Source organism: Wasmannia auropunctata, unplaced genomic scaffold (assembly GCF_000956235.1).
Source record: "Wasmannia auropunctata unplaced genomic scaffold, wasmannia.A_1.0 LD335240.1, whole genome shotgun sequence".
NCBI lineage: Eukaryota > Metazoa > Arthropoda > Insecta > Hymenoptera > Formicidae > Wasmannia > Wasmannia auropunctata.
The window spans coordinates 14,134-26,578 of NW_012027650.1; the positions used below are offsets into that span (position 1 = coordinate 14,134).

Sequence of the window (12,445 nt, forward strand, 5' to 3'; positions counted from 1 at the left end):
ATCGGTTAAAAGGTTGCAACACTTTTTTTATAATCATTTTCGAAACACAGTTTATTCACCGAGCGATTGGTTCCTATACCAATGGATTTAACCAATTATGTTCAACCGCTTTATAAGCAAAACTTTATTCTAAAACTTATCAAAATAAAAAGTGTTGCAACCTTTATATGATCCACAGTATATACATGTGACATTGTAGACCTTTCAGCTATCTTTCTTAGCGGACTCACATAATGTGCTTTACACTGACATTATCGTCTCAAACAGTGCATTTGGAGGAATATAAAAGCATTCGTCGAGAACGAGGAAAGCTCGGCGAAATCGTGTCTCGAGAGGCACCCTCGAAGTATATAATCTGTTGACATAGCTGTCGTCTTTTATGATCATTTTTGAATATTTCAATCGTAATAACGCTCGTTATCTTGATTGCCTGTTTTTTTTTCGCGGAATCGCGATTCTATAGTGTGCGGAATTACGCAAATCGCTACGTAATCACAAATATAGCGAGAGATTATGGTATAATAAACGGTGAGCAAATGATCGATTCTCTGTTCATTCCCGAAAGATCCGCAGTCGCTCAGCGACGCGGAGACGAGCAATCATCGAGATGATCCTCGTTGTCCTGTGGATCCTCGCGCTGTCACTCGGCAATGACGTAATCGCGTCATTTCGCGTCGACGACGTTATCGTGAGGTTTATCGTCAACGCGACGCCCACTCTGTTCCCACCATCGAGAGTATCGCTACAACTGTGCATCAGCCATGGTAAGATTTTTCGTATTTATGTGATTTCTATATTGATTGTTTGTCGAGAAAAAGGTAGTGCTCGAAATTTTTGACAAATAATTAGTTATAATTTACTGCAAAAAATACGCTAATAAAGGAATTAGGAAATACTCTTCAATTTTAAATCAGTGCAAGAAAGGAGAATCAATCAAATTAAACAAGTGCAAATGTGGAAATTTGGGATAATTATCTCAATAAATATCTCTTACATATATTAACATAAGACAAATGCTTAGATGCATTTCAAACCCTCGCTCTTTATCCTTTCGTTAAATTTACAAAAATACTGTACAGGATATGTAAAGAAAAAGAGATTCTTGAGAAATAACAATATAGAGAAATAACCCTTAACTGTATAAATTACTATTTGTGAGTCCAGTGCACTCGCATCCATTGCAGTGTTCAAAGTTAAACGTAGATAAACCTATAAATCATATAATTTAACAATGTATAAACTTAAATTTACAAATAAAATATTAAACAATAAAATAGACAAAAGTTAGGCTAATAAATGAGAAACACTTTTTTGGTTGATTAATTAATACAAAAAATGATAATTTAATAATGCATAAATTGATGGAAAAGAAACCATCAATTCATGAATTATTAACTTATCATTTTTTGTATTAATTAATCAATCCAAAAAAGTGTTACTCGTTTATTAGCCTAACTCTTATCTAATTTATTGTTTTATACATACGAGCGGTAATTATTTTATATAACTTAATTAAATATTAAATTTATTTGCTGATGATGATTTTTAATTTACGGCGACTGAGTTTGTTGTCACGATTGTTAGCACCAATAGCGACACAACAATTTCATATAGTTTTTCTGGTTTAAATAATGTGAAATATTTCTTTGAAATAAACATTGTCTTAGAACTACATTTGCATCTAGAAGATTGATATAATTCTTATAAACAGCTGTAACATTATTTTTATTACGTTTTTATTTAATAATATCACAATAAGAGTTATAATCATATACATTTATCAATACAATATGGAATTAGAAATTATAGAATAAAGAGAGAGAAAGAGAAAGATTTGATATAAAAGTGTAAAATAAAATTATATTTTTAAATAAAAATCAATATTGTTTTATATTATAAATATATGTATTTAATCACAATTTAATATTGTATTTAAATTTGTAGTTAACGAAGAATGATAAATTAGTATAATGCAATAATTTATGAGATTATTCTGTGTATATTTCTTGTCTATAAATAATGTTGAATACATAATCTTTAAAAATTTTTTAATAAAAAAGTTTTTAATAAAAGTTTTTAATAAAAAAGTTTTTTCTTTCTCCCTGTTTTTTAAATTAAATATAATACACAACGAATTTAATACATTGAATTATGAACAATATATATATATATATATATAATTATTAATAAATAAGACGGAGAATATTAATAGTCTCTTGAATGTATTTATTTAAAGTTAAAACAGAAAAATTCTCTTTTTTATTTTATAAATATAAAGAGAAATAGCACCATAGTCAGATACAAGAAATAAGGATATTATGCGATATTATCATTCTAGTATATCATTATTCTTGCATAATTGGTAGATATAATCCAGGACAAAGAGGTCTGTTATCTAGTTTACTTTTTTCCAAATGAGTCATCTGACACACACTTCCTATTATAGCATTTCAAAAAAAGACAGCAATCATAATCCTTCTTACACTAAAATATTAAAAATGTAATATTTAGAGTTGTGTTATTCAACATTAAAAAATAATATTAATTTGCGGATAATATTGCGGATGCATCGATACAGATGTGAAACATTTTCTTGCTTTGATAAGTTTATATAGATTATGCACAGAACAAAACAAGAATTAAAAATTTTTTAACTCTATAATATTGTTTCCATTGTTTGTCTTTATAATGCAAAAAACGACTATCTTTCATAAAATATACTTATAATGTATAAATACTTACGCCTCTAGACTTTCCACGGCAACCTTTTCTATTCACACCCGCAATAGCATAACAAAACAGCCATAGCATAATAAAAGTAATGAAAATAACAAATCTTGTCTCTTTCTTCATCTTGTCAATATTTTCTGTAATTATTATTTTTATATTATTTATTTAAATGAAATTAAATAGAAAGAATAGGCAAGGAATAAATCAAATATAGTGAAATAATTGCCTATGAGAGCCGACACAGTTGTTCGTGTGTGAAATTTTTATTGCAATCCAACTACAAACAATTTGCGCGCCGCACGGTTTGTCGATCTTGAAACACAGCTCTTTTGCACGAAGCCGGAAACTTGTAACTAATTAAATTGACGAACAATTTAATATCTTTCGATACTAATATGCATTTATAAGATTCCCCTCCCCTGATCAATTCCCGGCTGGAAACTGAGATGTTATTTTTTGTAATAAATTTCTTTACAGGTTTGGGAAGAGAGGAATTTTATAGATGCATATTAGCATCGAAAGATATTAAATTGTTTATCAATTTAATTAGTTACAAGTTTCCGGCTTTATGAAAAAGAGCTGTGTTTCAAGATCGACAAACTGTGCGGCGCAGTTACACACAGATCGTGTGTGATTGGATATTGTAACAATAAGAATTTCACACATCAACACCTGTGTCGGCTCACATAAACAATTATTTAACTATATGGTATTTGATATAATTTTTTATTTGTTTTTTTATATAATGTCTATTTATATTTTTATGTAATGTATTTATTGATTTTTTATATCTACTATTCAATATGCGCATGCAATATACCTAATAATAATAATAGTAATACTTGTATAGAAATTGCCATTTTAATTTACGTGAATTTATCTTTAAAATAACGAAACTTAAATAATAAAGTTTAAAAATAAAATAAGTTAAAATAAAATAAAACAAAAAAAGGCTCATTAAATGACGAAATAATAATTAAAATGTGGACTATGAGCCAGAGTTTATTTAATTCTCTAATATATAATGAGTTAGTATCTTAACATAATATAATAAAAACAGACGTTTTGACCTACATCAGATCATTCTCAATGTTAAACGATAAAATTAAAACAAGGAAAAAGAATTTTTTAAACATAAAACGGTGAAAAATATAGATTTATCCATTATTAAAACTCTATTTGCAAAATAAAATGTCGTAACAATTATACCAAAATCGAAAATTCAAACGCAAATCCTCAAATTATCGCAGTGGACAATCGTCGAGAAGTATAAGACATACGTACGGTCCTCCCAGATTTGAAGCAGAGACATACCTACCATTTTAATTTCATGGTATAAGACTTAACTTTCTTTGACTTACAATAGCTTTAAGACTTGGCTTTGACTTTCAATACATAAGGCAAAACTGTCACTGTCTTTCATGCTGTTAATTATTCTAAATTGTGAACAATTTACAGACTTCTGAATTCAGCTACTCAAGCTTCCACAATGTTACTGCATTTTACAATGACAATTTTTGACCTTGTCTCTTATTCAAATCTGGGAGGACCGTACGTTTCTGTTTTATACTTTTCGACGACAGTCCACTGCGATAATTTGAAGATTTGCGTTTAAATTTTTGATTTTGGTATTGTTACGACATTTTATTTTGCAGAGTTTTAATAATGGACGGAATTTTTATTTTCGCCGTTTTATGATAAAAAAATTTGTTTTCTTGTTTTAATTTTATCGTTTAATATTGAGAATGACCTAATGTATGCCAAAAAATCCGTTTTTATTATATTATTTTAATGTACTATAACTCATTATATTAAAGCATTAAATAACTGGCTTATAGGCTTATAGCTCACATTTTAATTATTAAGTTAAAATAAGTTTTAAAAATAAGTTTAAATAATAAAACAAGAAACATTTTATTATTAATAGCAATAAATAGTTTTATATACATAGTTCATTATTTATTAATTTGTATTCTCAGCTTTTATTGTAAAAAATTGTATGAATTTTAGAACTTACCGTTCTTCCTGGGGAGTAAAATCGATTACGCAGGTCGTACGACGAGTCATAACTGGTTGATTTTTCAATTTTTAAAGAGTATTTATATGTTATTTCATATCTCATTTGTGCAATAAAAAATACCGGAAATGTATGTAATTGCTTAGATTACACGCTAAAAGTAAGAAAACATTATTTAGACAGATAACTTTGATTCCACGCATGGCAATAGTAACGTTTAATTTCACGAAAAACAATAAAACAATATTTCCGCATGTGGAAATGATATCGTTTTGTCACGAAAAACAATAAAACAATATTCAATCGATATGAATATATAAATTGTTTTATAACATTAAGCGTCACGTGTAATTTTAATGTGTACGTATAAACGCTATTATTAGTATCATTTCCACTTGTGATTATACATAAAATGTAAAACATTTTTTGATATTAATCTTGAATAGTTTCCGAGATATTGTATAACAAAAAGAAACTAAAAACTGCTTTACATATGAGGGATGATTTCATCCCTTTAAACCGTGTTTTAGTACCAACTAATTTTTTAAATTCATCTGTTTACGTGATCTATAAGTGTACAAATTTTCATTTAAAACAGAATTTAACACTTTGCGAGATTCCCTTGTTACTTACATTTTAGATTCTCAATTTTTAACTTAAATTATTATTACATTTTATCGGTAACTATTAACTTTTGACATAACTTTCTTGAATTTACACTTTTAGTGCTTCTCGTATACCCAAAATAAAATGCATTGTGTTGGCGTCTTCAAACTTAAATTTGAGAACGCACATCAAGGCATTTGTTATAATATAATAAATATAGTTTAGCCATGAGAAGGAATCACTGTTCGCGGACCTTTTATGCATTAAATCATGTTAGAAGAAGTCTTTCGAAATAGGTCCTTTTTCCGTAGCTCGACAGAAATAAGTATTACAAATATACACTTTATTTAGAAATTTTAAAATTATGAAATTTAAAAAATTTTACTTTTAATTTTTAATTACTTTTTTTATTAACTTAACTTTTAATTTAACCAGTTTTATTATGGACTAATTTGTATCTTAACTTAACTCATTGTAAGTTAAATTTTTAAGACTGTTAACTTTAACTTAACTTAGTTAAAAAAAAAAATTAACTTACCCAACCTTGCTGAATCCTAATCTGAGATCAAAATTTACAAATTAACTATATATATGTATATACATTGTATATGTGTGTTAAAAAATTAAATTGAGAGAAGATCAACGAACGGTCATAGCAGGATCTTGGTGCTTATTAATATTTCTGCGTGAATTTTACGTACATATTCTAGTTCCACAAACTGTGCTGCGTTTACAAATTAAATTCAAAATGGCGCAACTGGTGTAATGGAAAAACGAAATAATAGTCTTATGACTTATTGTTAGTTTCTGAGTATTTTGGAATCACTGAATCTGTTCCTTACTAAATAATTTATTTTTATATAAATAATAAAATGTTAAATGATTTACTAAAATTATTTGTATTATTGATCCATTGTACTGGATCGGCCATTTAGAATTTTAAAATTATTTTTAATTCATAATCAGCAACCCGAAAAATCCCCGAGTACAAAGTTTCAAATTAATCGGTCTGATACAAAAATTTGTGACACAAAAGATTAATTAAATTAACAATAAAATAAAATGCATTTCTTTAATATTATTCCATTAATAAATGACATTGTACATGTACAAAATAACTATGTATATATGTATAAATAAAACATATATATGTGAAACGACCTGCCCTTGATGCACCGCGGATTACTATGGGCAAAGGGATCGCGGGCAGGTTTGGGAGAAAGAAAGTGAAGCCGGTAGCGTGAGAAATTATTCTGAAAGTATAATTTAAAACAGAATAAACTTAAATTTCGCGAATTTATTAATTCGCAAAACACTAACAACTAAAATAAAAATGAGAACAAACGTTTGACAGTTAAAAGGATATATAACATTAAATAAATAAAAATAAATAAGAGAACAAGAATTAAATTCGGCCGCTCTGGTCGTCTATCGCAATGCTAATATCGGATTCGATCAAACGCGCCGAGATATGTAGCCGAATATCCCGCGCGGCGCCAGGTTCCGGGTGAGAAATACGCTCACGCGGTCGCGGGCGCGTGCTCGCGCTTCGTACGCGCGCACTTGATCTCCCGGCGATTTAAAACCCCGATTTAAAGGTCCCGGCTCGTAAACAACTTAAATGCCCGACGCGATGAAGATGGTAGGATGCCCCGGCAATAGCATGCGACTCAAGATAGAGAAACGCTTTAATTAATTTTACTCATTATTATTAGATAGAATAATAAAACTTTTAAAAATTATGTACAGAATGAAAATTGATAATTCCATACATATAGTATGATTGCAATTTTTGTTTAACAAGAACAGTCTAAATGGAGTAAATCGATATTTATTTCAACAAATCTATACATATATATCAATATTTCCAATCTTTTTCAAAACATAATTAAACAATACTTTATTAACTGCGGGCAAGTTCTGCCGGATTAAACACTGTACAATTTTTTTATCCGTATTGCCATTGAAGATTTCTTTTCTTTTTTTCATAATTTTTTGTATTGCTTCTTTAAAGCAAATACATAGTTATTTGTTTACATAATATATATACATATAGAATTATTTATTATATACAAAAAAGCAAATATAATATATCTATACAATACAAATAAATATATATATATATATATATATATATATATATATATGTATATGTATATCAAATACAAATCTAAATTTACGTGCATGTATGTGTCCTGCACTGTGCCCAGAATTTCTTAATTTTTTTTATATATGTAATACAATTTCTATCTTTATTTATTAATAACGGATAAATAATACTGGAAATCGAATTAAATATAATATTCTTTCACAGATATCACGACCAAATTGTCAAGAATATTGTCGAGCAACTATTTATCGCATAACATTCGTAACTTCTACGAGGAATTTGACCCAAAGATGTACAATAATTTGGAACATCAAAATTTGTACGTATTGAATTTGGATTGCGATTACGCTGTTAATATTTTACAACAGGTAATATATATATTTATGTATATTTGTATTTATGTACATCTGTCATAAGCATATTATAGATAAAAGTATAAGCAAACAAAAATATTATTTATAAATTATCAAATAAAATAATTTAAAAAATGAAGAAATTTTTCTCTATATTTCTGATATCTTGACTGATAAGACTCACAACATAAACGACTTCCGTTGTTATGTTATGTATTAATTTTTCAATTATTGATTGATCTGATATGCAATGACAGGCACATTCGAAAAGAATGTTCATCGCTCCGATGAAGTGGCTGCTTTTTCAAGATCAAAAAACGGTGATTGACAACGACAATAACGCCAATTTAACTTCTACATATGACAATTCTATATTGGAAATCTTCGAAGATTTGGCGATCTATCCTGATAGCGATGTAATCCTGGCGCGAAGATTCGATGGGGACTTTCTCGAATTATTATCCGCATACAGACCAAGTCCACAGCGAGGTGTAATGTGGGAAAATCGTGGAAATTGGACGATTGAGAACGGTCTACGAATGAGCACAATCGATGTGGCATCAGCAAGAAGAAGAAATCTTCAACAGACGGCTCTTAAATCTTGTCTCGTGGTACTTTCAATAAATATAATCGTCTATCATGCAAGAAACTCAAATATCAGAGAGACATTGTTAAAGCATTTTGTATGCTAGCTAATGCAACATGTGTGTAACATTTAACATTTGTGTGTAACATTGATACATTAATGAAAAGTAAAACGAGTAAGGTACTAGCCACTGTTACAATAAAATTTCGAAGACGCTATAATTTACTCTCCAATTTAATTATCAAATTTTTTTTATCAAAAGAGATATATTTTCTTTCAAGATTTATTGCAATTACAGATGACGGATCCCAATACGATCAATCATTTGACCGACTTCAAGGATAAAGCCATAGATCCTGTCACAAAGGTTACTTATCCTTGGATACTGCATTTAGTGAAACGAATGAATGCAACGTGAGTTCAATACCTTCGACAATATCATATCAACGCTAACAAAAAATATTTCGTTACGATAAAGGAAGGAGAGGCAAATAGTGACAGAAATATTCAAATATCAGAAAAAGATCTAGCTAGGTTTTACCTTATTTTACAAATGCAAAATTTTTAAACTTCTCCTCTAGCTATATATATTTGACTTTTGATTTTTACAGCTTTTTAGAAAATGATTAGATGCTTTCTATTAACGAGAACTCTTTCTATTAACGAGTAGTAGTAAAATAGCTGCGGAGGCGTAAAATCTTGAATTCGCACCGGGTGTAAAGATTAACTAGTTACGCTACTAATATTAGTACCACTGAATAATAAACAAATAGGCTAATAAACATATTTTATTCCATCAATTAATCATTACATTTCGCCCTCTTAATGGCGCAGATATATCTACATATAATATATAATACAAGGACAATACCACCTTCTCTTCTATTTTGTTTCGTTTATAAGCATATGATGAATTTTCGAGTCATGAAATACATATTGCGTTATAAATTGCCGACTTAAAATTCCGTTTTTTGTTTTACGACAGGATAAGTTTTGAAGTCACCAATAGTTGGGGATATCGCGCCGAGAATGGCTCCTGGAGCGGAATGATCGGGATGTTGGAACGGCGCGAGATCGATATCGGCGGCACCACTACATTTCTCGTGTCGGAACGTATCGATGTTGTGCAATACATCCAATTGTATACACAAACGTGGTAAAAAAATTATTTATTAAAACGTAATTTAACTTATTTTTCTAAAGACGTTTTTTTCAAGACAATTTCAAAGACAACGTTAATAGGGAGACGCAAGAAATAATTAAAATTTCAGTTAAAGGATTATAATTTAACTTTTAAATGTAAATTTGACTAAAAAAAGATTATTAAACTGTTATTTATTTAACTTTTTATTTTATTTTATTATTTTTTATTTTACAATGTTCTAATCAATGTTTTATTTATAAATCTACACAGCGGGCGCTTCGTATTTCGGCGACCTTTACTGTCGACCGTGAGCAACATATTTACCTTGCCCTTTCAACGAAATGTTTGGGTAGCGATCGCAGTGTTTCTTATTTTGGTCTTCTGTTTGCTCTACTTATCCATCAAATGGGAATATTATCGTGATGGGATGACAAAATCGGTAATCCATTGGAATCAATTAAATCCAAACAAGCCAACGATCAGCGATAATCTTCTCATTCTTTTAGGTGCATTTGCTCAGCAAGGTAGAGAAACGACTTTTGATAACATTATAATATTATTTATATAAGCGTAGGCTTGGAATATTATTCTGAAAAATCTGAGATTAAATCTTATTTTTCTCGTGCAAATGCGTAAACCGAAATATTTATTTCGCGACCGTACGGACTAAATTATTTTTATTTCGTTCAATATAAGATTTATAAGGTTTATAAAATTGTACTCTTTCAGGATATTCGTACGAGCCGTACAGAGTTTCGTCTCGAATAGTTACTCTTATGTTACTGCTAACCTCGCTGAGTCTCTATGCGGCTTATACAGCGAATATCGTGGGTTTGCTGCAGTCTACCACGGATTCTATCAAAACTCTTCCGGATCTTCTAAATAGTCCTTTAAAGCTGGGCGCGACGGATATAGTACATAACAGATATTATTTCAAGGTCGGTAGACCGAAATCGAGAAAATTAATAATATGAAAACTTTTATTGTATATAATGTATTATCATATATTTCGAGACTAATTATAATGGTGTAGAAATTATGAGTATTAAAAGATAGTTATGAAAAATAATAGAGGTGTGCGAATTAAGCATTTTAATGGTCGAATTGAATCGAATTGCATTTTTTATAACATGTTCGAAATCGAATCGAATCGAATCTCTTTAATTCGAATATGAATCGTATCTGAATCAAATTTTCCCAGATTAACATTATATGCTAATTTAAACATAATAAATAACAAAATTTATAATTTACATTATTTTACGCAATCATTTAAACAAACTGAAGACCTGTTTTCGATTTACATTTTATTACAAAGGATCATGATCTCATGTGACATTTTGAACTAGAAAGTATGTAATTAAGGGGGTATTCTAGTGTGAACGTCCGTTATTAAGGTGATTTTTGAGAATTAATTTTATAAAAACGGTTAAACCTATAGATGTAATGTTTTGTTTTTACATTTATACATATTTTGAACATCTCAAATTTTTTTAATGCTTTTTATTGAGAATTACACACGGCACAATGGACGCGCAGGTCATGTTTTGAAATTCCTCTTCTATCGGGCGTAGTGATTGCGACCGTCCTCGTCATCTCAAATAAACAAATTTTTTTATATTTTATTTCTTACAAATGTGTTTATCGTTCTACTCTCTAGTAAATCATTTGAAGAACAATTGACAAAATGGCGATGCTTGAAAAAAAATAGTTTGATTTTTAATAAAAAATATTTAATTTTCACGGTCCGGAAAAATAGTAATTTTCAAGAGATCAAAAAGTTGGAGGGTCAAACGATAGCCTAATATGTACACTATATGTATGCAAAAGCGCAAGTCGATCGGCCCAGTAGTTTGTAAGAAAAATACACGCCCGATTTGAAAAATGCCAATTCGAGAAAAACGCGTTTAAAGTTTCTCATGCGTTTACAAGGTGGATAATGAATAATTTCAATAACTTACCCCACAGCACAGAAGTTTGCAGCAATATTGCAGCAAAGTTGCAACATTGCATATTGCAATGCAATGCTTCAGAAACATTGTTAAAATATAGATTTGCAACATTATTTTAATAATGTTGTAACAATATTTAAAAGAAATGTGAAAAGAATCAACTACGATTTTGTGTTTAAATACTGTGTGTATACGCTTACGCACATCTTATAATCGTTAAGTTTTATTAAATATCAATTCATTTTACATAACAGCACATGATAATCTTCGTTTTCCGTTTTCATGTACTACGATCATCTGTACAACTGAGATCAACACAATAATATCTCGTAAAGTATCATTCCGTTTTCTTTCGCGCGTGTATGATCTCAAAAATAACTCCAAATAAGTTACGGAAAGTGATACGTGTACGCTTGTCTAACACACGCATATCAAAGAGAACAAAAAAGTTAGTCAAAATATTATATTTTGTACTTTAATATATGTAAATTTTATATTTACGAATGAAATATATTTTAACTATATGTGTTCTATCTTCTTGACAACTTCTATTCAGCAGATGTATCACTGGTATATATCTATTACCAATAAATGTTCATAGATCATCACGTTCCCGGACGATCATAAAGGTTAAGCAGCGCTGGACTAGGTACATATAGCTTGGATGGGTGACCGCTTAGAAATACAAACTAAAATTAGTTTCCAAACTTATTTTTTTAATCATAATTTTGTCGTGGTATTTTCTTTTATTTTCTGGTATATAATGCTAATTAATAAAATTTTGCGATCGTTCTCAGAATATTCCTGTGCTGTTAAGAGGATGCTGAAAGGTCGGGAATTACCGACATTTGCATTCTAATGGATAACACCGAAACGATTGAACGGATTTAAAAACGCTTTTACAGGATTGAAATAGACATAAAATATTATTGCGCTAGGTATATATG

At 29.3% G+C, this 12,445-nt stretch overlaps 1 protein-coding gene and 1 long non-coding RNA gene across 2 annotated transcripts in view; one reads left to right on the plus strand and one right to left on the minus strand.

Annotated features, from left to right (window-relative positions):
* Positions 1-575: 575 nt before the first annotated feature.
* The window catches only part of LOC105457410 (glutamate receptor ionotropic, delta-1-like), a 14,098-nt gene continuing 2,228 nt past the window's right edge, over positions 576-12,445 (plus strand). The window contains exons 1-7 of the mRNA XM_011702060.1: positions 576-764; positions 7,668-7,831; positions 8,074-8,427; positions 8,701-8,816; positions 9,388-9,558; positions 9,817-10,070; positions 10,276-10,484. Coding sequence (XP_011700362.1) covers positions 608-764; positions 7,668-7,831; positions 8,074-8,427; positions 8,701-8,816; positions 9,388-9,558; positions 9,817-10,070; positions 10,276-10,484 — 1,425 coding nt within the window. The 5' untranslated portion in view covers positions 576-607. The remainder of the gene's footprint in view (positions 765-7,667; positions 7,832-8,073; positions 8,428-8,700; positions 8,817-9,387; positions 9,559-9,816; positions 10,071-10,275; positions 10,485-12,445) is intronic.
* LOC105457409 lies at positions 2,184-4,887 on the minus strand. The gene is made up of 3 exons (XR_975396.1): positions 4,748-4,887; positions 2,743-2,867; positions 2,184-2,484 (listed from the first exon to the last, which is right to left on the minus strand). It is a non-coding gene; the product is annotated as an uncharacterized LOC105457409 (long non-coding RNA).